This window comes from Osmerus eperlanus, chromosome 10 (genome assembly GCF_963692335.1).
Source record: "Osmerus eperlanus chromosome 10, fOsmEpe2.1, whole genome shotgun sequence".
In the NCBI taxonomy this organism is placed as follows: Eukaryota; Metazoa; Chordata; class Actinopteri; order Osmeriformes; family Osmeridae; genus Osmerus; species Osmerus eperlanus.
In genome coordinates this window covers 11,551,689-11,572,520 of record NC_085027.1, presented here as the reverse complement: position 1 = coordinate 11,572,520, position 20,832 = coordinate 11,551,689, and the positions used below count along the sequence as shown (strand labels likewise).

The window sequence follows — 20,832 nt, the reverse complement described above, 5'->3', positions numbered from 1 at the left end:
CCCCCTCCTCCCATTCCTTAACAACTTCCAACAACATTTCTAACAGAAGCTTTGAGTGTGTCATGCACTAATGCATGTTCTGGTTAATTCTGCTGTTGCAGGGCTGATTGCACCTATGATAATGGCCGTTTTCCTTTCTCATCAAGCTGCCAGTGAACTAACATGCACACAGTCTCTCTCTCTCTCTCTCTCTCTCTCTCTCTCTCTCTCTCTCTCTTTCTTTCTTTCTTTCTTTCTTTCTTTCTCTGTCTCTTTCTCTGTCTCATACACCACATTGCCAAGTCAGTATAGTTCCTGCCTCATTCCCATCATCTCAACGCCTTCCTTCTGCAGTGCTTTTGTTAGCCCAGACTTTACGAGCCACTGTTAGGTTGAATTAAATCTGCAATTAACCTTCTCTGAAGGTGCAGCCCAGGCCTACGGGGAGCAGAGCAGCTTATCATGTGGCACGCCAACGCCATTGGCACTCACTGACTGGGCACAGCAGGGGGTCTATTGTGTAGCTCTGTGTCTTGCTGTCATGACTGAGGGCTGATAAACACATTTAATTAGGCTGGGTTTGTGCTGCTCCAGGCCCTGTAGGATCCCCAGGTGCCTTCAGCCCTGAAGATCAGGCAGGACAATCACATGTCCATGGAATGTCAACAAGAGGTATTGTTGAGTTACAGTTGAAAAATTGTTGAAAACAAATGGAATCAGATCTAATTTAGTTCTGGAGTCAGATCTAGTAACGTTTTGGGATCAGATCTTGTTACATTTTGGAATCAAGATCTGGCCACGTTCTAAAATCAGATCTGGTTAAATTCTGCAATCAGATCCGGTAACATTCTGAAATCTGATCTAGTCCATTCTGGAATTAGAGTGGTGCCTCCCATCCAGCTATGTGTTCACAGCTATAACTGAGGCCCGCTGTGTGTGTGTGTGTGTACATGTGTGCGAGGAGCTTCTTCTTCTAGCGTTGTCATCAGAGCGCAAAGCTCTGAAAATCCTGTCCCTGGCAGGCCCATCCTCCCACTCCTCTCTCCACCCCTCCATCCTCCCATCCACCCGCTCTGCCGCCAGAGAGGGTTTAGCCCTTAGTGGCCTCTGCCATCTGCAGCTCTCTGCTACGACTGGGGCTCAACACTCACACTCACTCCTCTGTTCTGTCCTCGTCTCCTTCCCTCCGTGATTAAACATGGGGAGGCTTTCCTGTCCTCCCCGTGTCGCCTAAACCCCAGAGTGAAGCTGCTGGAAACCTGCCCTGCCAGTCTCATCAGCTCAGTAGCAGCACTGCAAACAGAGGCACGTTTCTACACGGCTCCCATCCTCAACCTCCACCAGGCTAGCCCTGAGCACACAGCAGCCCTGGTGTGGGATCCCAGCGTGGTGAGAGGAGAGGAGCAGGGGGGGAGCAGGAGAGGAGCGGGGGGGAGCAGGGGGCTGGCCCCTGGGTGAGCCCCATGAGTGGCGACACCTGGACAAGGAGCAGTAGCCATCGCCTGCAGCTGTTGCTCCCTCTACCCGAAGGTCGGACGGCCGTGTTTTTCGGCAGGATCAAACAGGACAAGGTTGTAATTATACTGCCCTAAGCCCTCCCCAGTCATGTCACAGCCCATCCTCCTGTTCTCTCAACTCTGCCTTTAGCCCTCGGGGGGGGAGGGGGGGGGGCAGACAGTCCAGACACGCACACCTCTGTGTGCGTGTCTGGACTTCACTGTCCATTCCCAAAGCATAAACTGTCCATTCTCCGAGTACAAACTGTCCATTCTCTAAACACAACCTGGCCATTCCACATGCACTAACCTTACGGAATCGACTCCTCTTCTCCCCTCTCCTCCTCCTCCCCTCCTCTCCTCCCCTCTCTCCTCCCCTCCTCTCCTCCCCTCTCTCCTCCCCTCTCTCCTCCCCTCCTCTCCTCCGGGCCCCTGGCAGTATTGATTCACCCAGTGTGGCCGGGTCCTGATTTAGAGGGGTGTGGCAGGATGCCAGGTTGCGGCTCATTGGGAGCACGGTGCAAAGTGTGGTCGCTCGGCCCTCTGGGAGATCTGCTCTCCTCTCAGAACACAGATGTGGCACGGTATAAAGACCTGAGTCATGCAAGCGGCCATCTTGGTTGATCACTGCTCGGACTTCCACACTAGAACAGCGTCCAGACATGAGTCAGCAACAACTCAAACAAATCAGAAGAGAGAGAAGTACAGCAGGCCTTTTCCGTTGGCTTGTGATGTTTTTCCTATCAGTCTCCCATGGGCATTCAACTTGGAAGGTTTGGCTTTCAGAGACGTTAGGGGACGTATAGGAGGGTATCCTGCAGGAGGCTGTTATCACTGTGTGTTGAAGCGTGTTAACTCTGCCATGGTTTGTCATTGAAGAGGATGTTAATGTGACCCTGGGGCTGATCCCAGAAGACACGTCAACCCCTCCCTCTCCTCATCAACAAGGAGAGGGAGGAGTCTCCCAGGCAGGAAGCAGCGCCACGCATGACCACTTACAGGGGTGTTGATAACACTGTGTGGGGGTGTGTATAGGTGGGCAGAATGTTAGGGATTCTAAGCATTGTGTGTAGAAGGATAACCACTCTCACTTATAGTGACGCCCATAATAGATCGTTACCATTAAAATAATACATTTCCTGACTAAGAGAACATCATTGATCACATCACTGATCTTTCTTGTTTCAGACACTAATGTTTTCCCTGGCTTTTCTCATCATCTCTTCCCTCTCTGTCTCATCTGGTCTCTCTTCAGTCTTCAGTGATGCCAGTGACAAATGGATCCATTAGACACCAGCGGTGTCCAGCTGTGGAGAGTCTCGTGTGGCCCCCATGAAGATTGCTCGTTCTGTAAACATGGCGAGGTGGAGGAGCTGCACTTTAGACGAGGGTGGCTTTGGACTTTCAGGGATTGTTTAGGGCAGAGACGCAGGAAAGGAGTGTACTTGACGCCGTTTCACTTTCAATCATCGGGATTTGTTTAAACGTTTGTCTGAATGCTTTTCCTACTCCCACGCTGCAGTTCCTGTCCTTCCTCCAGCTGCCTTGGGCGGCGCTCGCTAAATGCTAGCTCCCTGGACCACCATGTGTCCACAGGCATGCTGCACAACCGCCGCTGGGCTGTAATTACCATCGACAACACAAAGAAATACAACCAATATCTGCCAGTTTTACTCCTCGTTTTCTTTATGGAGGGTTTTAATTTAGTCTGTAGCCTTGATGTCAAGGAGGGTTTCATTGGAGGATCCTCCCTCCGGTGAGAGGCGGTAATGAAGGAGCTGTCAGCTCCTAGTCTCCTACCTTCTCCTGGGCCTCACTGATTGCCCTGGGCCTGAGGTAGGGCTTTGACAGACAGGTCCTTTCTGTACATCACGGCAGATCAAACACCTACACTAATCTGATATTTACACTGGATCACTACAGAAAAGCTTTCGCACCAATGCCGAGGCCTGGCGTCAAAGTTCTCTGATTGGTTGAGGCCAATGTCGCCATTTCTCACTGTCCACAATCAAACACCTTGCTTGGCAGGTGTGAGGGTAAACAAAGCCTAGTTTATTTATGGTTGTAGTTTGTACACCTGACAAGGGATTTGTGTGCAGGGGTGTGTTTGCACAAGACTGATTGTGGTGGATGCATAGAAAGTACGCCAAGCTACCATGGTGGACATTTCTTTTCCTGCATCTAGTGCTGTTTGTGATCAGGGAATTACGGGGTAATAGTATCAGAGCTGCTTCCTGTGACCCCTGGATATTGGAAACAGACTGCCTGCTCCCAAGACGCCTGCTTGTCCCACCTCCTCTCCTGCCAGTCCAGCTGGGCTGTTCAGCCTTGCTCCTCTATCCCACTGGGTATTATCATAGGAAGGGAGGGAGATGGAGGGATGAGAAAGGGAGGAGGAGGAGGACGGAGCCTGTGGTGGAGTGTGTCTGTTGTGTTGCCAGGCTCCTCTGGTTGAACCCTGCCAAGACAAACTCCCGTCCTCTAACAAGCTCGTCCCTGTCCCTGGGCAGTGCCATGTCTGGCCCAGTCATGGAGGACACTCTCCTGGAACGCCTGCTTCTCTCTTCCCCTCCAACACAATGCAGTGGTTGTGTCTGTCTACCTCTCTGCTCTCCAGACCCCTGCTGCTCCTGCAGTCCCCAGGCAGCACTCCAGTATCTCTGAACCTAAGAAGCACTTAAGACTCCTGTACAACTTGGCTCTCCCCTCTCCCCTACTACTCATTCACCAAACGGTTTGGCCTCTTTTCTCTCCCGGTTTCTAGACAGGAGTCAAGATGGATGTTTATGCATGTTAGGAACCACAGTTTGGATAGATGGGCATAGCTGAGGGTGAGGCAGAGGGGGGAGGCAGAGGGGGGAGGCAGAGGGGGGAGGCAGAGGGGGGAGGCAGAGGGGGAGGCGTAGGACACACACTCCTCCAGTCACATCAGAAAATCCTGTAAAACCCATTGACCCAACTTTCAATGAGCTGCATCTGTAGGCTTTTCTTAGACAGGGTATTTTTGCCATGTTGTTCTTGAGGAGAATATGAAAGCTCTGGCCACAAGAGCCCTCGTTTGATTCTTCAAGCTGCCTCGCTGTGAAAGATGTCATCGATCACAGAATGAATCTAGCCTATTGTAAATTGTAATGAATCCATTTAAATTCGCAGCAGTGAGAAATATGTTCCATTAATGTAACAAGTGATGCAATATTCCCACCGACAAAGCCTGTTGGTCACTTATGTTTTTCAGTTAAATAAATTTCTGTCTGAGGCATAATACCTGTAGCTAAAGGAAACATGGCCATCTAAAGGGCTTACCTCAGGAAAGCAGCATCGAACCTTCCCCCAATGCAGTCTGATGTAGCCTAATCCCCTGTAATTACCTCTACAGACTTCACTGGGATCATTTATCACTGAGTCGCCTTTTCAACTTCTTACTTATTGATTATTTTGGTCAAATGATGTCTGTCTCTCCCCAGGCTTCTGTAAGGATGATAAGTCACAGGTTTTGTGTCCCTCTGGTGTTTCACAACCCCATGAATGAATAAAGTGATGTTATAAGCTTCAGTCCAGACGACAAGTACATCACACTGTTGTATGTGACCAGAGGTCACGGTTCCTTCTCCACAAGCAGTCTCCACTCAGCCCACCGCTGGGACACGCTGGTGTGGCTGGATGCTGCTATTGTCTCCTCCAGCCTTGCGTGTCTTCCAGGGTGGAGCTCCAGAACCTTCTCTTCTCATAGACCAAATGTGACGCAGGCCTGTGTGTTGCTGCCACCCTGGCAGGATCAGTTTATCTCTCTCTCTCTCTCTCTCTCTCTCTCTCTCTCTCTCTCTCTCTCTCTCTCTCTCTCTCTCTCTCTCTCTCTCTCTCTCTCTCTCTCTCTCATGCTCTCTCTCTCTTGTGCTCCCTCTTTCTCCCTTTCTCTCTTTCTCTCTCTCTGTCTCTCCCTCTCTCCCTTGTCTTATATTTTGGCCGCTCCAGGTCCAGGCTCCTAGCTTCACCCTGCCCTGCAGTGCCAGGGTCCTGAGGCGTCCTCAGTCACATCTGCCTGCCACTGACACACACAGATGAATCTGTGAACTCAGTCACCTCACATTCACCTTCAGGCTCTCTCAGTACATCTGAACAGGAAGGAAATTCTGTTCTGTGCTTCGTGGCCGTTATTGTATTTGCCATTGTTGATTTGGAAATAACTAAAGATATACTGACTTAGTTGAATCCCCAGTATTTCATTTACAATAGTGAGCCTGATATTGTTGGACTGTGCTTGATCAGATTAAGCATGCAGGAGAGCAGCCTACACAATGACCTCAGAGAGAGCCTAGCAAGGGTTCCCAGCCTTCCTGTCCTCCGCTGAGAGCTCCCTCCCTGTGGACGGGCCTCCTGGCCTGTCTCCCAGCAGCCTCGCTGTGTTTCTGTGGTCAGAGGTGTCCTGTGACGGACAGGCTGACTGATGCCAGGGCAGAGCTCCTGTGGGTGACCCCTCCATGTGTGCCCCTCTGTTCACCTGAGAGAACGGAGCGTTTCAGCCCCATGGGAGATTCATCACGGTCGGGATCCGAGCCGGGTCTAGCTTGTTATGGCCTTTTGTCCAGCTAGACAAGCCCCTTGCTGATGTACGGCATCCTGCCTGGCCCTGAAATATGCGCCGCAGTCACGAACAGGACGGCAAGAAGCATTCTGGGTATATCTGACCCGTAGTGGCCAGGTATTGTAGCGAAACCGGGTTTGTCCTAACTACTGTTCCCAGACGCCTGGTTGCACACCCTGCACTTTCAATCTATAGGATCAACTTCATGGAATTTCCTATGTTTTCTTTTTCCTCTCTCTCTTTTTCTCTTAAATGTTTTATTTTTTACTTAAATTTCCAATGGTGCTTTTTTTCACCCTATTAGATGTTTCTGTCCGTTCTCCGGCGCTTAGCAGTGCTTTGTCTGTGGTTTCTGTGCCAAGGGTAGAAATTCTACACTGCTTTTAGAAGGCTGCTTTCAGCACTCTCAAACTAGGAGCAATTCGGACTTTATTAAAGAATAAGCGAGCGTTTTGAAACATTATTACAGAAGGACAAAGGCTCTCTTCATACAGGGGTTATCGTTTTCAGACAGGACGTATCAGTTTGTAATGCAACACTGGGTTTGGCGTTCTGCGGATGTGCTGATTGAGTGCAAGTGGAGGAGCTGGACTGTATGTTGTCCTATGCCTATAGAAGATGCTCAGGTATAGGACCTCTCCATTCCAGATAGTGGTCATGCGCTTATTTTAGGTCCGTTGTGCATTGGTTCCTTTTTAGACCTCCCCCAGCATGTTTGGATATACTATCAGGAGTCCCCCGGTCCCTCTAGTGATATCCAGACTTCCTGCCCAGAAAGGGGGCTGGGTGTGGAGGCGTGATATCAGGATAGGCCCAGGCTTGTCGGGGCCTAGCTGTGGGAAGATGGAGCATTCAGCTTGAGTTGAGCCACGGGGCCCTCTAACGTAACTCCTTATCTGTCCAGATAGCTGGTGTGTGCTTTAATATTCTAGATAGGAGAAGTGGAACAAGATTAGTGATTGATTGTTTTGTGTCTTGGCACCGAATCCGACCCTCTGACATGTAGGCCTTTAGTAGTATACTTTGGCTCGATGACACTCCAGCACAGCCACAATGACCATTCCAGAAGGAAATGGCTTAAGGTGAATCAATACCAGATGCTTAGAAGACTTGTTCGCCTCAGTGTAGTAAAATCCATATCTCTGTTGGATTATCTTAACTTTTAATGGTACAGTTGTTTGGTGGTAGCGTCCCACTGCATGAACCACTGGTCCCTGAGTGGACCCTCTCACGACCACTTCAGGACGTTGTGTGAGAGGGAGAAGGAAGATTAATAAATCATGAATGAATAATGACTGAATATGATTATTCATATTCAGAGCATTAGATGTTTCCAACCCTAGCCAGTCCTGGATGCCTGCCTCATACGACACTGCTGCCTTAGAGAAAGGAGGCCTGGATGGATTCAGTTAATCTGCTAATCCTCCAGTCAGCAGTCTGGGACTTGGGCCTGGGCACACCAGGAGAAGTCAAATACATAATGTGCTATAATGTGTATTCTACTTTTACCAGGCACTTGACTATAAATGATGTGCTTGACTGGTAGGAAAGCGTTTTTCCTGGCAACGCGGAATGGGGCTGGATTTGGGTAGTATTGGTAGAGAATGTGCTCAGCAGATGAACGCATCACATCCTGTGACGTGTGTGGGGGGCGTGGTCAGGCCTAGGCGTGCCTGTTTGTGGCATCAGGCAAGACACAAGCTGCCATATCTGTTGCCTGCTGGGCCGACAACTGCGTCAGCAGCGGTGGAGCTGACACAGGAGAGAGAGAGAGAGAGAAAGAGAGAGAGAGAGAGGCCACAAGGATGTGGTTGCCATGCGTGTTCCCTCCTGCTAACTCAAGCCCAGGGTGGGGGAAATGCTGAGACAGTAAAAGCAGAGTGGCCTTCACAGTTTCCCCCCTCCCCATCTGCGCCCATATAAAACCTGGTGGACTACAGTGTGGTTAGGATTAATTAAATTCCATTTGGCGCAATTAATTTTTCATCCTTCCTCTGTTGTTACTCACGAGCGACATATCTCTGCCATCATCTCGCCCAGAGGCTTCTTGACTGACTTAAAGAAGACATGTCAAAGGAAGGAATGTCAGACGGGAACAAAGTGGCCTTTCTTATTCCTGTCACCCGGGGGGGCCTGCCTCGCTCCCACTGGAGGCAGAAACCCAAGGGCGTTTTCCAGATTCCTCCCTCATTATCCCCCTTAGCACACCAGGGTAACCAGAGCTCAGCTCATAGGACCGGGCTGAGTGACACGTCCCTTATCTCGATGACTGGGGCTGCGTCTCAATAAGCTGCAGCGTCTCCCCCTCAGAACTGGGGCTGCGTCTCAATAAGCTGCAGCGTCTCCCCCTCAGAACTGGGGCTGCGTCTCAATAAGCTGCAGCGTCTCCCCCTCAGAACTGGGGCTGCGTCTCAATAAGCTGCAGCGTCTCCCCCTCAGAACTGGGGCTGCGTCTCAATAAGCTGCAGCGTCTCCCCCTCAGAACTGGGGCTGCGTCTCAATAAGCTGCAGCGTCTCCCCCTCAGAAGCCCACCTATGGGAGTCAGGGGCTGTAAGGTGAGAGCACAGGATCCCAGGGGAGGAAACTGCAGCAGGATATTGACACACACATGTTTCAGTTTGTGCTGCTTTGTTGATATGGCAGCACTTCTCCTCTGGGATACTGCACTGTCCTATAAGCTTTATTGGGTTCCACAGCTATGATTGGTGTGGAGCCGTCAAAGGGTTTTAGCTAAGAGATTGTGGGTGTCTATTGATTTTCCTGTGGTTGCTTCTTGCATTAAGCCATCATGGAATCCATAGCTTGTACCTGCTTGTTGTTCCTTTTTGAGCGATGTCAAATCTATGTAGGCTAGACCTGCTACAGTACTAACTTTCCTGTTCCAAGGGCTTAGGGCTTAGGCGTTAGGCCTCACAGAGCCATGTGATTGACATCCATTCAGTCCCTCAGACAGGCTACCCTGAGAGGAGCCTGTTGTATGACCTGGGAGATGGACTGCTCTGGTAAGAGGCCCAGTGACTGGTGTCTCACTTGGGAATGGGTTAGCCTGGCAGACAGACGCACATCCTCACAAAATGTACCCATTGTCTTGTTGAGAGGGGTGGAGGAATGATAGCAGCTAGCTGAGATTAGTTCCACGACAACTTTCTTCAAATCTAGGAGCTGAGAAGAGGAAGTGAGGGTTGGAGCATTGAGACTGGTCCATGAATGAGGGATTATTAAAAGAGATGAACAGCAGTACCGCAGGCATATTTAGACACAAACACCCTCCTCCAGCTTAATCGTTTTGCCAAGCTTTGCTTATTTCACGCTGCTTGTTGACTTGATTACACTAAAACCCATTTTGGAATGCAGGTTTTGAAATCTGTGTGTGTGTGACTGACATGGAGACCGTCACAGACAGAGGCGTCACAAACATAAGTCATGTGATCATGGGTTTGCGTGTGACTGAAACAAGCAGGCCACTGTTGTAAGCCTGTGAACTTTATCATGAATGCACGAACGATCATGAACGCACTTTACTACTGCAAGATGACACAGCAGAAGAAGGAGTCTTGCTTCATGTCTTGTCATACTGACGCACGGGGTTGCAGAGCAACATGTTAACGCATGCACTGGATTACTCTGCAATGATACAATGGACATACACCCTTGCGCCTGGCATTCACCCACACACTGATGTGAATCACTGAAAATGAAAGTCAAGTTAAGTGGATCAGGAGATATAGGGTAGGGTAGGAGGAAGGGACTTCTTTGGAAAGACACTTCACTTTTTCCCGAAACAGCCAAACCTCAAGGACTACTTGTTGGGACATGGTCTGTAGTTCTTTGTCATGTTTGACGTGATTGTTGCGAAGGCTAGCGAGACACCAGTGCTCATTTCTCTGGTGTTTTGTCGTGCGGGTCCGGCCTCAGCAGACCAGAGTGCAGTGTTCTCCAGTAGGCCCCAGGCCTGGAGTCAGCCCCTCTGGGTCTGGGTTTAAACCTCATATCCTGACCGCTGCCACAGCAATATCCTGAGCTGGAACTGCAGCCTCTGCCCTAGACGGCGTGTCGGCGTCGGTTAGATGCTACGTTATATGCAAATGAGTATTTCTCAAGACCTGGCCCAAGACCTCGCCCTTCTCTCCACTTTATCTGTTCCTGCTGAGTCTGCTGCTCTGGTTTGTGCCTCAGAACTCACTGGTGAGTCTTCACACTGGGAGTGGGTTAGTAGGCCCGGTGATGCAAAGAGAAAGTCTTTGGATCCAGTTCGGGATAATACCTTTTTAACTTCTTCAGTGTGGCGGCAACACAATCCTCTGCTGGTGAGGTTTGTCTGGAGGGAGGAGGGAGGGAGGGTTCCTGCCAGTCAGCCGGCTGCAGGCTGGGTAATAAGTGAAAAAGCAGGTGCTAGATGAGATGGAGGAGGAGGGTTGGAGGCCCGAGCACAGCATGTGTGGAACACCAGCCCGGCCAGGACCACAGCTCAGCCTCTCAGGAAGAGGAAGTCGCCTGCTAGTGCTAGCAACAGTTATTTACTGCGATCAAGAAGTCTAGTGTTGCTGCGTAAGAATGGCATCTTTCAGCTGCTCAGAAATCGAGTTCGTCTGTTAATTAAAATGGAATTCTTCGAGTTGAGATTGGCCATGCAGTGCTAGAGTGTGAAGCCAGGACCAGGAGGGACATTGCGGATCAGAGGCCTATTGATCTACAAGACGTGCTCCAGCCGCCCCTCCTCCAGAGCGCAGGCTAGCTTGATGAAGTCATCTTGTGTCACTCTGCCACTGGAGGTAGTCTATCCAGCCAGTGTCCTGCCAGACTTTGATTTCAGGCTCATTGTGTTGCTGCCATAGGTGTGAGAAGCAGCTCCACGGGCAGACAAATACTTCTGGACAGACCACCTCGCACCACAAAGGAGCCAATTACAGCCGCATAATGGCGTCTCCAATTAGATTTGCATGGCTCATCCGGCCTCGGGTGTCTGTATTGTGCTGCAGATTAAATGCAGCCGATGAAGCTTCACTCGTCTGTCCCTCTCGCCTGGACCCGTCTGCTCCTGTCCTGTCCCCAGCCTCCCCTCCACCACCCTGTCTCCCTTCTCTACTACCAAGTTCTTCATTCCTCTCCTCTGTACTCCTCCCTCTTTCCTTTCTCTTCTGCAGCATTCTTCCTCCTCTCCTGTGTGCGTCGTGCTGATGGATTGGTAGCTCTGTGGTTCAGCCAGCTTGTTGACTCAGCAGCGGGGGCTGTTAATGCCACTGGGCCATGATTTATGGTCACACCTCAGCTTTTAGATGTACCCTTGGGCTGGCCACTTGCAACATGAACAACCACCCAGATCCACTGTGGAGGCGACACAGGCTCAGTCCCATCACCGGAGGCCACACAGATCCACTGTGGAGGCGACACAGGCTCAGTCCCATCACCGGAGGCCACACAGATCCCAGACTCATCCACGTCCTCCACCAATAACATGTCTATGGTTGCCGAGCCTGTCTCATTGGGAGGGGGCAGGGTGGCTTTAAATCCATAATTACTATTAATACAACCATGCAGCACAATAATCATGTCTAGTCACAGTTTGTTTTCTTGACTACGGTAAATCAAAGCTGTGGTACAGGGTATAATCATGTGATGGTACTTCTTAACTGCCTGTGGTTTGCCCCCTGGGCTGTTGTTTGTGGCCTCCCATGCCATACCTCAGTTCTTACTAATAATCTGAATCAATAATAATCTGAATCAATAACACGGTCAGGGAGATATTCCCCTGTGCTGTGCCCTGGAGCGTTTCCATCTTCCCCTCACATTCTAACACCTGAGAGGTTTTTCCGTGTGGTAATCTCATTCCATTTTCTCGCGTCATGTGGATCACAGACCACTTGTCTGTCTAATATGCATTAAATGAGTCAGCGTTTGGTGTTTGCCTTGGCAGGTCTCGAACGAAACCATCCCAGCGAAGCGCCCCATCTCCCAACGAAGCCCTGCTCTCGTCCTGACGCCAGCCAGGCCCCCCCCCCCCTTCGTCAGAGCGCTGCTGCGTAGTCTCTGGGCTGCAGAGCTGTGTCCCAGAGTCATGTGTTTGTTTAGGCCGAGGACTACGTTCTGAGCGGGAGGATAATAGTATCACTGCTCTGTAACGCAATCTCCCCACAGGGTGGGTTTGTCCCTGGGAACAGGCCCGGCATGGCCACCATCCAGCATGGCCAAGCCTCGTCTGCTGCACCGTGTTGGTTGTTTGATAAAACAGTTTGTTTGGATGGAGTGGTGTGTGTGTTGACTGTTGGAGTCAAATGGCTGAGCGGTTAGGGAGTCGGGCGATTAATCAGAAGGTTGCCAGTTCGATTCCTGGCCGTGCCAAATGACGTTGTGTCCTTGGGCAAGGCACTCCACCCTACTTGCCTCGGGGGAATGTCCCTGTACTTACTGTAAGTCGCTCTGGATAAGAGCGTCTGCTAAATGACTAAATGTAAATGTAATGTTGGGGGAGGAGATAACAGGTCCTGAGAGCAGATGAAACCTGGGTATGAGAGACGGATTATGAATACTTCAGGAGAGTTGTGCACTCTCAGAGTTGTTGCCAGAGAAGATGGTCTTTTGCTAGGGATGTCTTTAAAGAGGCCTCTTTTCCAGTTGATGGAATGAAAGTCATATTGATTGTGCTCTGATGTGGAAGACCACTGTGTTGAATCCGTTAGTTTGATTGGAGGGAGATGAGATGAAAAGGTCCCTAAACAAGTGAGTCATGTCTTCAGGCGGACATGCTGAGGAAGGGAGAGGAGACGAAGAGAAGGGCATCGTTTCAGACTCATGAGACATTCTCATGAGTCTAAAACGGTGTGCTACATTCTGTGGTCTCTCAGCCACAGCTAGATATACTGAGGTGTTCCTCACCCCCGAAACAAACACACACCAGACTTCACTTCTGCATGTGGCCTTTTAGTAGGGGAGCCCACACTACTACTGCTGTACACGTGTTTAATGGAGGAAGGAATACCACCACCCATAAATACATTCCCACTAAGGCTGCCATGCCCTGGGCCCTGATGTAATGGCTGACCCCTGCACCCTGGAGCTCAGGTTTGCTCAAGACTTCCATTGATGACAGACTAGGGCCTGTTATGGATGGCTGGGTGCCCACTCCCAGGTGCAGAGGAACGCAGGGTAGAGCCACGGAAAAGCAAAGAGACCCACTCAGTCAGTTCCTGTGACTGTATAGAGGTTCAGATATCGCCTTCCAGGGCTTTCAGGCCCGGCCTGTCTGATTCTGTGTATTGCGTTTCCCCGGGGAGTGGGCTTGTGGCTGCATTCCAGAGCTGTCCTCTCAAATTGGTCTTTCTAAGCGCCAGCGTCGTTCGCAAATAGACCTCTGGCTCTCTGATGCTCTCTTCATGAGGAGGCAACAACAGAGCCTTCCTTCTCCCAGCCACGGCTGACTCCCAGCCAGTCAGACCCGAGCAGCTGTCCCACAGTTAACTCATGCTACTTCCTGTGTTGTCAGGGAACATTTTGTTTGTAAAACTTCAACGGGTTCGCAGAAAACACTGAGCCACCAATAGGAGTTGACAAGGAGTCAATATTTGAGCACATTGAGTTCCTTGTAGCCTTAATACAGTGATCAAGTCAGGAGGAGGTTTTGATACAGCTACAGATATAACCGCCATATTAGCACTATGTCCAAATTAGAGCAAGCTAATCTATACTCCAGAACAGTTTGGCGTATGCTGTCTGTTTTCTCTAATATTTAATAATGAATTGGATCCCTTCCCAAGTGACCATACTGTTTGTGTGTGTGTTTGTGCATGTGAACCTATCTTGATCATGTGATCACTGATGGTGTTAAGCGTTAGTTGGCACATGGATTTTTCACTAACCCATGCTGCCTCTCTTCCTGTCCGTCTCCCTCACTAGATGCAGCAGCTGTTCTACGAGAACTACGAGCCCAACAAGAAGGGCTACATCCGGGACCTCCACAACAGCAAGATTCACCGCGCCATCACCCTCCACCCCAACAAGAACCCCCCGTACCAGTACCGCCTGCACAGCTACATGCTGAGCCGCAAGATCGCCGAGCTGCGGCACCGCACCATCCAGCTCCACCGGGAGATCGTCCAGATGGGCCGCTACGGGGCGGCCGAGCCGGCCCGCGAGGACCTCCAGCTGGGCGTGCCCCCGTCCTTCATGCGCTTCCACCCGCACCAGAGGGAGGAGGTCCTGGAGTGGGAGTTCCTGACGGGGAAGTACCTGTTCTCGGCGTCCGACGGGCAGCCCCCCCGCCGGGGCATGGACTCCTCCCAGAAGCTGGCCCTGGACGACATCATCATGCAGGTGATGGAGATGATCAACGCCAACGCCAAGACGCGGGGCCGAGTCATCGACTTTAAGGAGATCCAGTACGGCTACCGCAGGGTTAACCCCTTGTACGGGGCTGAATACGTGCTGGACCTGTTGCTGCTGTATAAGAAGCACAAAGGTAAGACCATGACGGTGCCGGTGAGACGGCACGCCTACCTCCAGCAGACCTTCAGCCAGATCCAGTTCAGAGAGGAGGAAGAGATGGATGCCACGGCGCTGGCCGGCCACATCAACCAGGACTCGGACTCCCTCTCCTTCCTCTCCAACTCACTCAAGATGCTGGTCCCGTTCAAGCTGGCCAGCTCAAGCCAGGACCTGAAGGAGCCCAAGGAGAGCAAGGTCAACATTCTCGTCCCTCTTTCGGGGCGCTACGACATCTTCGTCCGCTTCATGGCCAACTTCGAGAAGGTATGCCTCATCCCCAACCAGAACGTGAAGCTGCTGATCCTGCTCTTCAGCACGGACAACAACACGGAGAGGGTGAAGCAGGTGGAGCTGATGAGGGACTACCACATGAAGTACCCCCGAGCGGAGCTGGAGATCAAGCCCGTGTTGGGCTCCTTCTCCCGGGCTCTGGCCCTGGAGGTGGGCTCCTCCCACTTCTCCAACGACTCGCTGCTCTTCTACTGCGACGTGGACCTGCTCTTCACCCAGGACTTCCTCAAGAGGTGCCGGGTGAATGCCGTGCTGGGCCAGCAGACCTACTTCCCCATCATCTTCAGTCAGTACGACCCCAAGGTGGTGTACGCGGGCAAGGTGCCCAGCGAGAACCACTACGTGTTCACCTCCAAGACGGGCCTGTGGAGACACTACGGCTTCGGCATCGTGTGCGTATACAAGGGGGACCTGGTCCGGGCCGGGGGCTTCGACACCTCCATACAAGGCTGGGGGTTGGAGGACGTGGACCTCTTTAACAAATTTGTCCAATCAGGGATTATGCTGTTCAGAAGCACGGACACGGGGATTGTGCACGTGCACCACCAGGTCGTCTGCGACCCCAACCTGGAGGCCAAGCAGTACAAGATGTGCCTGGGCTCCAAAGCCTCGTCACACGGCTCGACACAGCAGCTGGCTGAACTGTGGCTCGAGAAGAAGGAGCATGGCTTTAGGAGGCTGGCCGGCAGCCCCAATAACGGCTCTGTCCGGACAGCATGAGAGCAGCCAGGCCTCCCACCAGCAGGACTACGAGAACACCCTGGGGCTCTCCCAGCGGGGACTTTACCTACCTAATTTATTTTTTACAGAAAAAAAAACTGACTTTAATGGATATATTTTGGAAATATGCTTTGTTTTTAAAGAAGATCAAAAAAGAAAACACACCATTGACAGTGATCGGAAACAGACTTGACTTTAGAAGTGAACTTTTATAAATTAATAATATAAGACAATATTGTTGTTAATTTTTCTTTCGATGAGCCTGATTATGGGAGCAACGTGTTACAAGCATCATTAAAGACCATGTGGGTCGTTTTAGAGACAATGGGGACCAGGGGATGGCTGGGTGGAAATCAGTGTGTACCTCAGTGAAGTACACTTACAAGGTCTTAAGTATTTACTTTGTCTGTGTGGGGGGGAAACAGACCGGTGGCTAACTGTAAACTTGACTTTGAATGTTTACAGGTGGATAATATGAACAAACATTTCATCAGTTAAGAAGTTGTCTTGGATCACAACAATGTTTTCTAATGTCAAAATGCCATTTTGGTTTTTTTCAGATTTGTAATGTCTCCTTTTTTTGTTTTGTTTTTATAATACCGAATAACACTGTTTTGTTAGTTTTGGTTTTAGACTTTCATTTTATTTACTTCTGTGAACCCAACTGCTGGATTTCCTATCTGCAATTCATCCTCCGCTGTCTAATTTATTGAATTTGCAGTCTCCCTTCTCTGTTTTCTGGAATAATGTATATTAGAAAGATTGTATAACAGTCTCAGATGTTGGATACTGTTCTCTGTCTCTCAAAACTCGTCTGATTCACCAAAGAGTTTTTGCACAGTCTGTTTAGGTGTTGTTGTGTCCGCATGTGTGTGTCTAATTGTCAAGGGGATGCCAGCACAAATGAAATGTACTGTAGCATAGAGGGTGTGTGTGTATGTGTGTGTCTGTGTGTGTGTGTGCTTATGAGTGCTCTCCTGGATCCACCCCACTGGTACCACACATGGGGAATTCACACCCTGAAGATGACGAGCGATGAAGAGGACAGAGAGAATGTTCTGGAATAGTGAGAATGAAAGGTGCTGTCCGGTCCCTGTGTCTAGAAGCTGGTTGAGGTGAAGGTATGCTGTCCTGCAGCCTCCTGCTATGTGTGGACCCTCTAACACCTCTGCTTGACACCCACAGGAGCAGGACTCAGTAGATAGGCCGACACTGCGAGCAGGACTTATGGCTGCTCTCTCTACATAGTCTTCACTTCTGGTTTTGTTTTTATATTTTCTGTTTCTTCTGCCCTGTCCGTCTGGGAAAGGTTTTATATTTAAGAAATAAATGGGAAAAATGTTTATCTAATACGTTGCAGTTGTGTTTCTTTTTGGGGATATTTTATCATTTGTTATGTTACAATCAAACTGTCATGCCAGACAGCATGTGTGCAGTAGCTTTATGGGGTACTTTAAGGATTCAGAGGAACAGATACTGTTTGAATCTCAGTATTCCCTTCTCACAGTAGTATAAATCCCAAAGCGTATGAAGTAATTTTCCAAGTTACAGATTGATGTTGACTTTAAAATCTGTTTTGCTATTGGCCTCTCAGTTCTCCTCTATAAATTCAGTCCTAGCAGTGAAAGTCTCCAGTCTCCCTTTAGTCTGGAGGCAGCTTGTATCTCTGCAAAGGTGAAATGTCAAAAGACCCCTTTGGTTTGTGTGTGTGTCAAGATAGGATATCTCTTGGCTCTCTGTGTGTCTGACTGACAGTGTGTGACTGACTGTGTGTGTGGTACTGACTGTGTGTGACTGTGACTGTGTGTTTAGGGCTTAGACACGGCTTGCCTCTTTTGTACCCCCCCCCTCCCCCCCCCTTGTCCGTGTGTGTCTTTATGGTCCCAGAGCAGACACAAAAAGCACAATATTGACTTATCCTGGCATTTGCATGAGGCCCTTTTTCACTGGCCCTGTTGGAGGTTCCTGGGGCCGAGAGCGACCAGAGAAACTGTGGTAACCTGAGCTGTCCAGCTGCTGTATAACAAGACGGGCACGAGAGAGGTGATGTTTCCCCAAGACAGACCCTCATCATAGGACTCCATTTTACTCCTCCAACAGTTAGAAAGCTTAGGACACTCCCTGAATCTTGGTGTTCCAGTATGGATCACTACCACCAGGGTTAGGCAATATGCTCAGCCCTATCAGATGTATTTCATAACCCTGGTGCCTGGATTCAGTTATTCCAATTTGTCCACAATCCCCTACTGTTGTCCATTGGCCACCCCAAGGTCCCCTTGGCGCTGCTGAGACCATCCTGCTGGCCCCCTGGCCTCTGTGGATCGGTCAGCACAACGAGGGAGAGGAGAAACACAAACCAAAATCATGTCAATGTGTGAATGGATTGTTCCTGTGGGCTGATGAAGATTACACGGAGTGGCTCCAGTGTGCAGGAGACAGCCTCCTCAGGGCGCTCCTGGCCTGCCTAGTCACATGCCGTTTTCATTAACGATAATAGCTGCCATTTCTTTGGGGCCAACCGAACTGGGGGAAACAATGTGGATACTCTCAGCAGGCCTGTGGGTGAAGGGGGCGCTTTTGGGCAGCAAAGGTGCCTTAATCTTGGACAAATCTGTTGGAACATGCCCTCCTCATCATCCACCATCAACAAGATGAAGCTGATGGTCTGTGTTGCTATCCAACTTTCTCAGTCCTGACCGCGCTCCCTCATGGATAGCACTGCCCTGTCCCTTCCCAACATCTGCAGGCCACATGGGAAGGACAGTCCTCCAGAGCTGAGATTTATGGGAGTGAGGAGAGGAGCAGGGACGTCATGACAGATGACATGACAGCATCTGTGGCTGACACTTGGAGAGCGTCGAGCAGGCCCTCGGAGTATCAGAGGGACAGGCCTGTTGCCAGAGCTGTACATACATTTTCATTGATGTAAAAAACAAATAAAGTAATTTCCTCTTTCCTCCTCACTAACTGGAAAATAACAACAGCCAACAGAATAATCTAATTGTTATGAATTTGATTAGTCCAGGCCTAAAAAAACTAAAGAAAAAAAGAAACGGTAACAAAGAGTGCCTTGAAGGGAAATTGGATCTGTTTGGTGTTTTATTCAGATTTGACTGGAAACAATGGTGTTTGGAGCTTGGTCAAATATTTCATAACGTTGATGTTGCACTCTTGCTTTGAACAAACCACTCTGGGAAACAAACTAAATAAACATATGTGTTGGAAACTGACAACCAGAAGGTTCTCTTCTCTTCAAGTCACCTTTATTAACCCAGGAACACATCACTGATGACATCAGCCTTTTTCACTTTCTCTATACACACAACTTACATAATTGTTCCTGACTATTCCTCTATCTCCCACATCTCTCTCTCTCTCTCTCTCTCTCTCTCTCTGTTTCACTCTTGCACACAGACAAGCACCTTCTACCCCATACAGTACACACAAAGTAACAACACACATTGTTAGCATGTGGGCATGCAGGCAGATCAACATTGTGGGGAGGCTTTGCTCCTGAGTAAGCCAAATCTGCCTGAGACATTAAACAGCATGCAGCCGTGGAGAACAACACAGGCATTGTCCCAGCCTGGAGGGGAATGCTAAGGTGTTGTTTATTTTATAAACCCCCACAATTCTCCTTCTCTGATCCCCCACTTTCACACTACTCTGCCAGGCTTCTAACAGAGAGAGGGGGACGTGTGTTCAGCAATGCCCCCCCCCCCCCCCCCCCAACACACACACACAGTTTAAACCAAACTGCTTTATCTTAATCAGGCCAACAGTATCTGATATTGGAGACAAATTATACATTTTAATCCACCACGTCAAATGTCAAATGAGAGTCATTTGACATTTGAGAGTCAAATGTGCGATCATTAAAATCGGGAAATAAGAATGATGTTCTTAATGATTCTGCCTGGTTAAATAAAGGTAAAAAATAAATAAATGGAGACACGTCTCATTCTCAAGATCTCCCTATTTCGACCTACATGAGTGCCATGGGTTGGGTAGCAGGGCTGCTGCAGCCTCGGCCCAGGGAGAGGTGGTGTGTTCTGACAGCAGTGCGGGCTCATTCTCCTGCCTCTTCAACACTGTGTCTTTAGCTGGTTGGCTGTCGGCATCACCTGCTCTGTGCTGGGATCACTGCCGTCAACAAAGGAGCTGGAACAGCCCCTTTCTCCCGATCCAGATGTTGACAGAAAGAGAGGGAGAGAAGGAATGACAATTTGAAGAGAGCAGAGATGACATGCCAAGCCCTGTAAAGCTGAGGCTTATGTGCTGCGTTATTGCGTGTTACTGTGATGTAAGCATGGAATCATAGCAAACTTGAACTGAGCTCCCGTTCCCCAAAAGAGATCATGTGGATTTTATTAGAGTATAGATTCCCAGTTTGTTCAACCTTATTTGTGGGTTGTGTACCAATGTTCTCTGTAAGGTATCAGCCAGCCTCTGCTATGCAGCGTTACAGCATTACCCATGGTGGAGTCAGTAGGTTGGATATAGAAGGAGAGGGATAGAGAGGGGGATGAGTGGAGGACAGGAGGAATGGGGTGATGAGAGACTCGGACTGGTGGATTAGAGAGTGTTTAATTGCCAGCTGTTGGGTTCTATGGAAAGTGGAGTGTGGGTTCAGCTCAGGGCATGCTGGTTCAGGGTACTCTGTGGGTGGTACGGTGTGTGTGTGTGTATATGGGGAGTATGCCACTCTTCCTCGGCCTTACTCTCTCTCTCCCTCTCTCTCTCTCAGTGTATTCGGTCCTCTCTAATCTTGGCTCAGGTTCTGCTGGCTCATCATACTGAGCCTCTTGTACCATGTGGCAGGACGCTGCTGCACTCCTTCCGCCCCTGCCCCCCTCCCTCTTATATAACTCTCCCTTCTCCCCCCCCCCCCCGCCCATGTTGCCCCCACACACCCTGAAGGTCAGTAGCAATGTAGAGTTGGAAAGTATTTTCATCAAACTGTCAGCTGCCCTATACATGTGTTGTCAGGGTGCAAGGTGCCCTCAAGGAAATGGCAGCAACATCACAGTCATATCGGTTTGCTGCTTCCCGGTCAAGGGATGGACATCTATCAGTCTGGCGGAGATAGGAGGGGGAGTGGGATGCCAGGAATGTTCCGGAGGGGATTAGCAAAGGGTGAAATAACTCCTGTTATCAACATGACATGTCCCTCTCTGTCAGATCCCGTTTCCATGACATCGATCATGGCTCCATGAGTTCACCACCAGGATTTGGAGGGGGAAGAGGGAAGGCTGGTCCTGGATCAGATTGTGACCTCCTCTAAG

At 49.9% G+C, this 20,832-nt stretch overlaps 1 protein-coding gene across 1 annotated transcript in view; it reads left to right on the top strand.

The window, feature by feature from the left end:
* chsy1 (chondroitin sulfate synthase 1) overlaps positions 1–16,897 on the top strand; it is a 40,153-nt gene extending 23,256 nt beyond the window's left edge. The window contains exon 3 of the mRNA XM_062471409.1: positions 13,949–16,897. Coding sequence (XP_062327393.1) covers positions 13,949–15,547 — 1,599 coding nt within the window. The 3' untranslated portion in view covers positions 15,548–16,897. The remainder of the gene's footprint in view (positions 1–13,948) is intronic.
* The last annotated feature ends 3,935 nt before the right edge of the window (positions 16,898–20,832 follow it).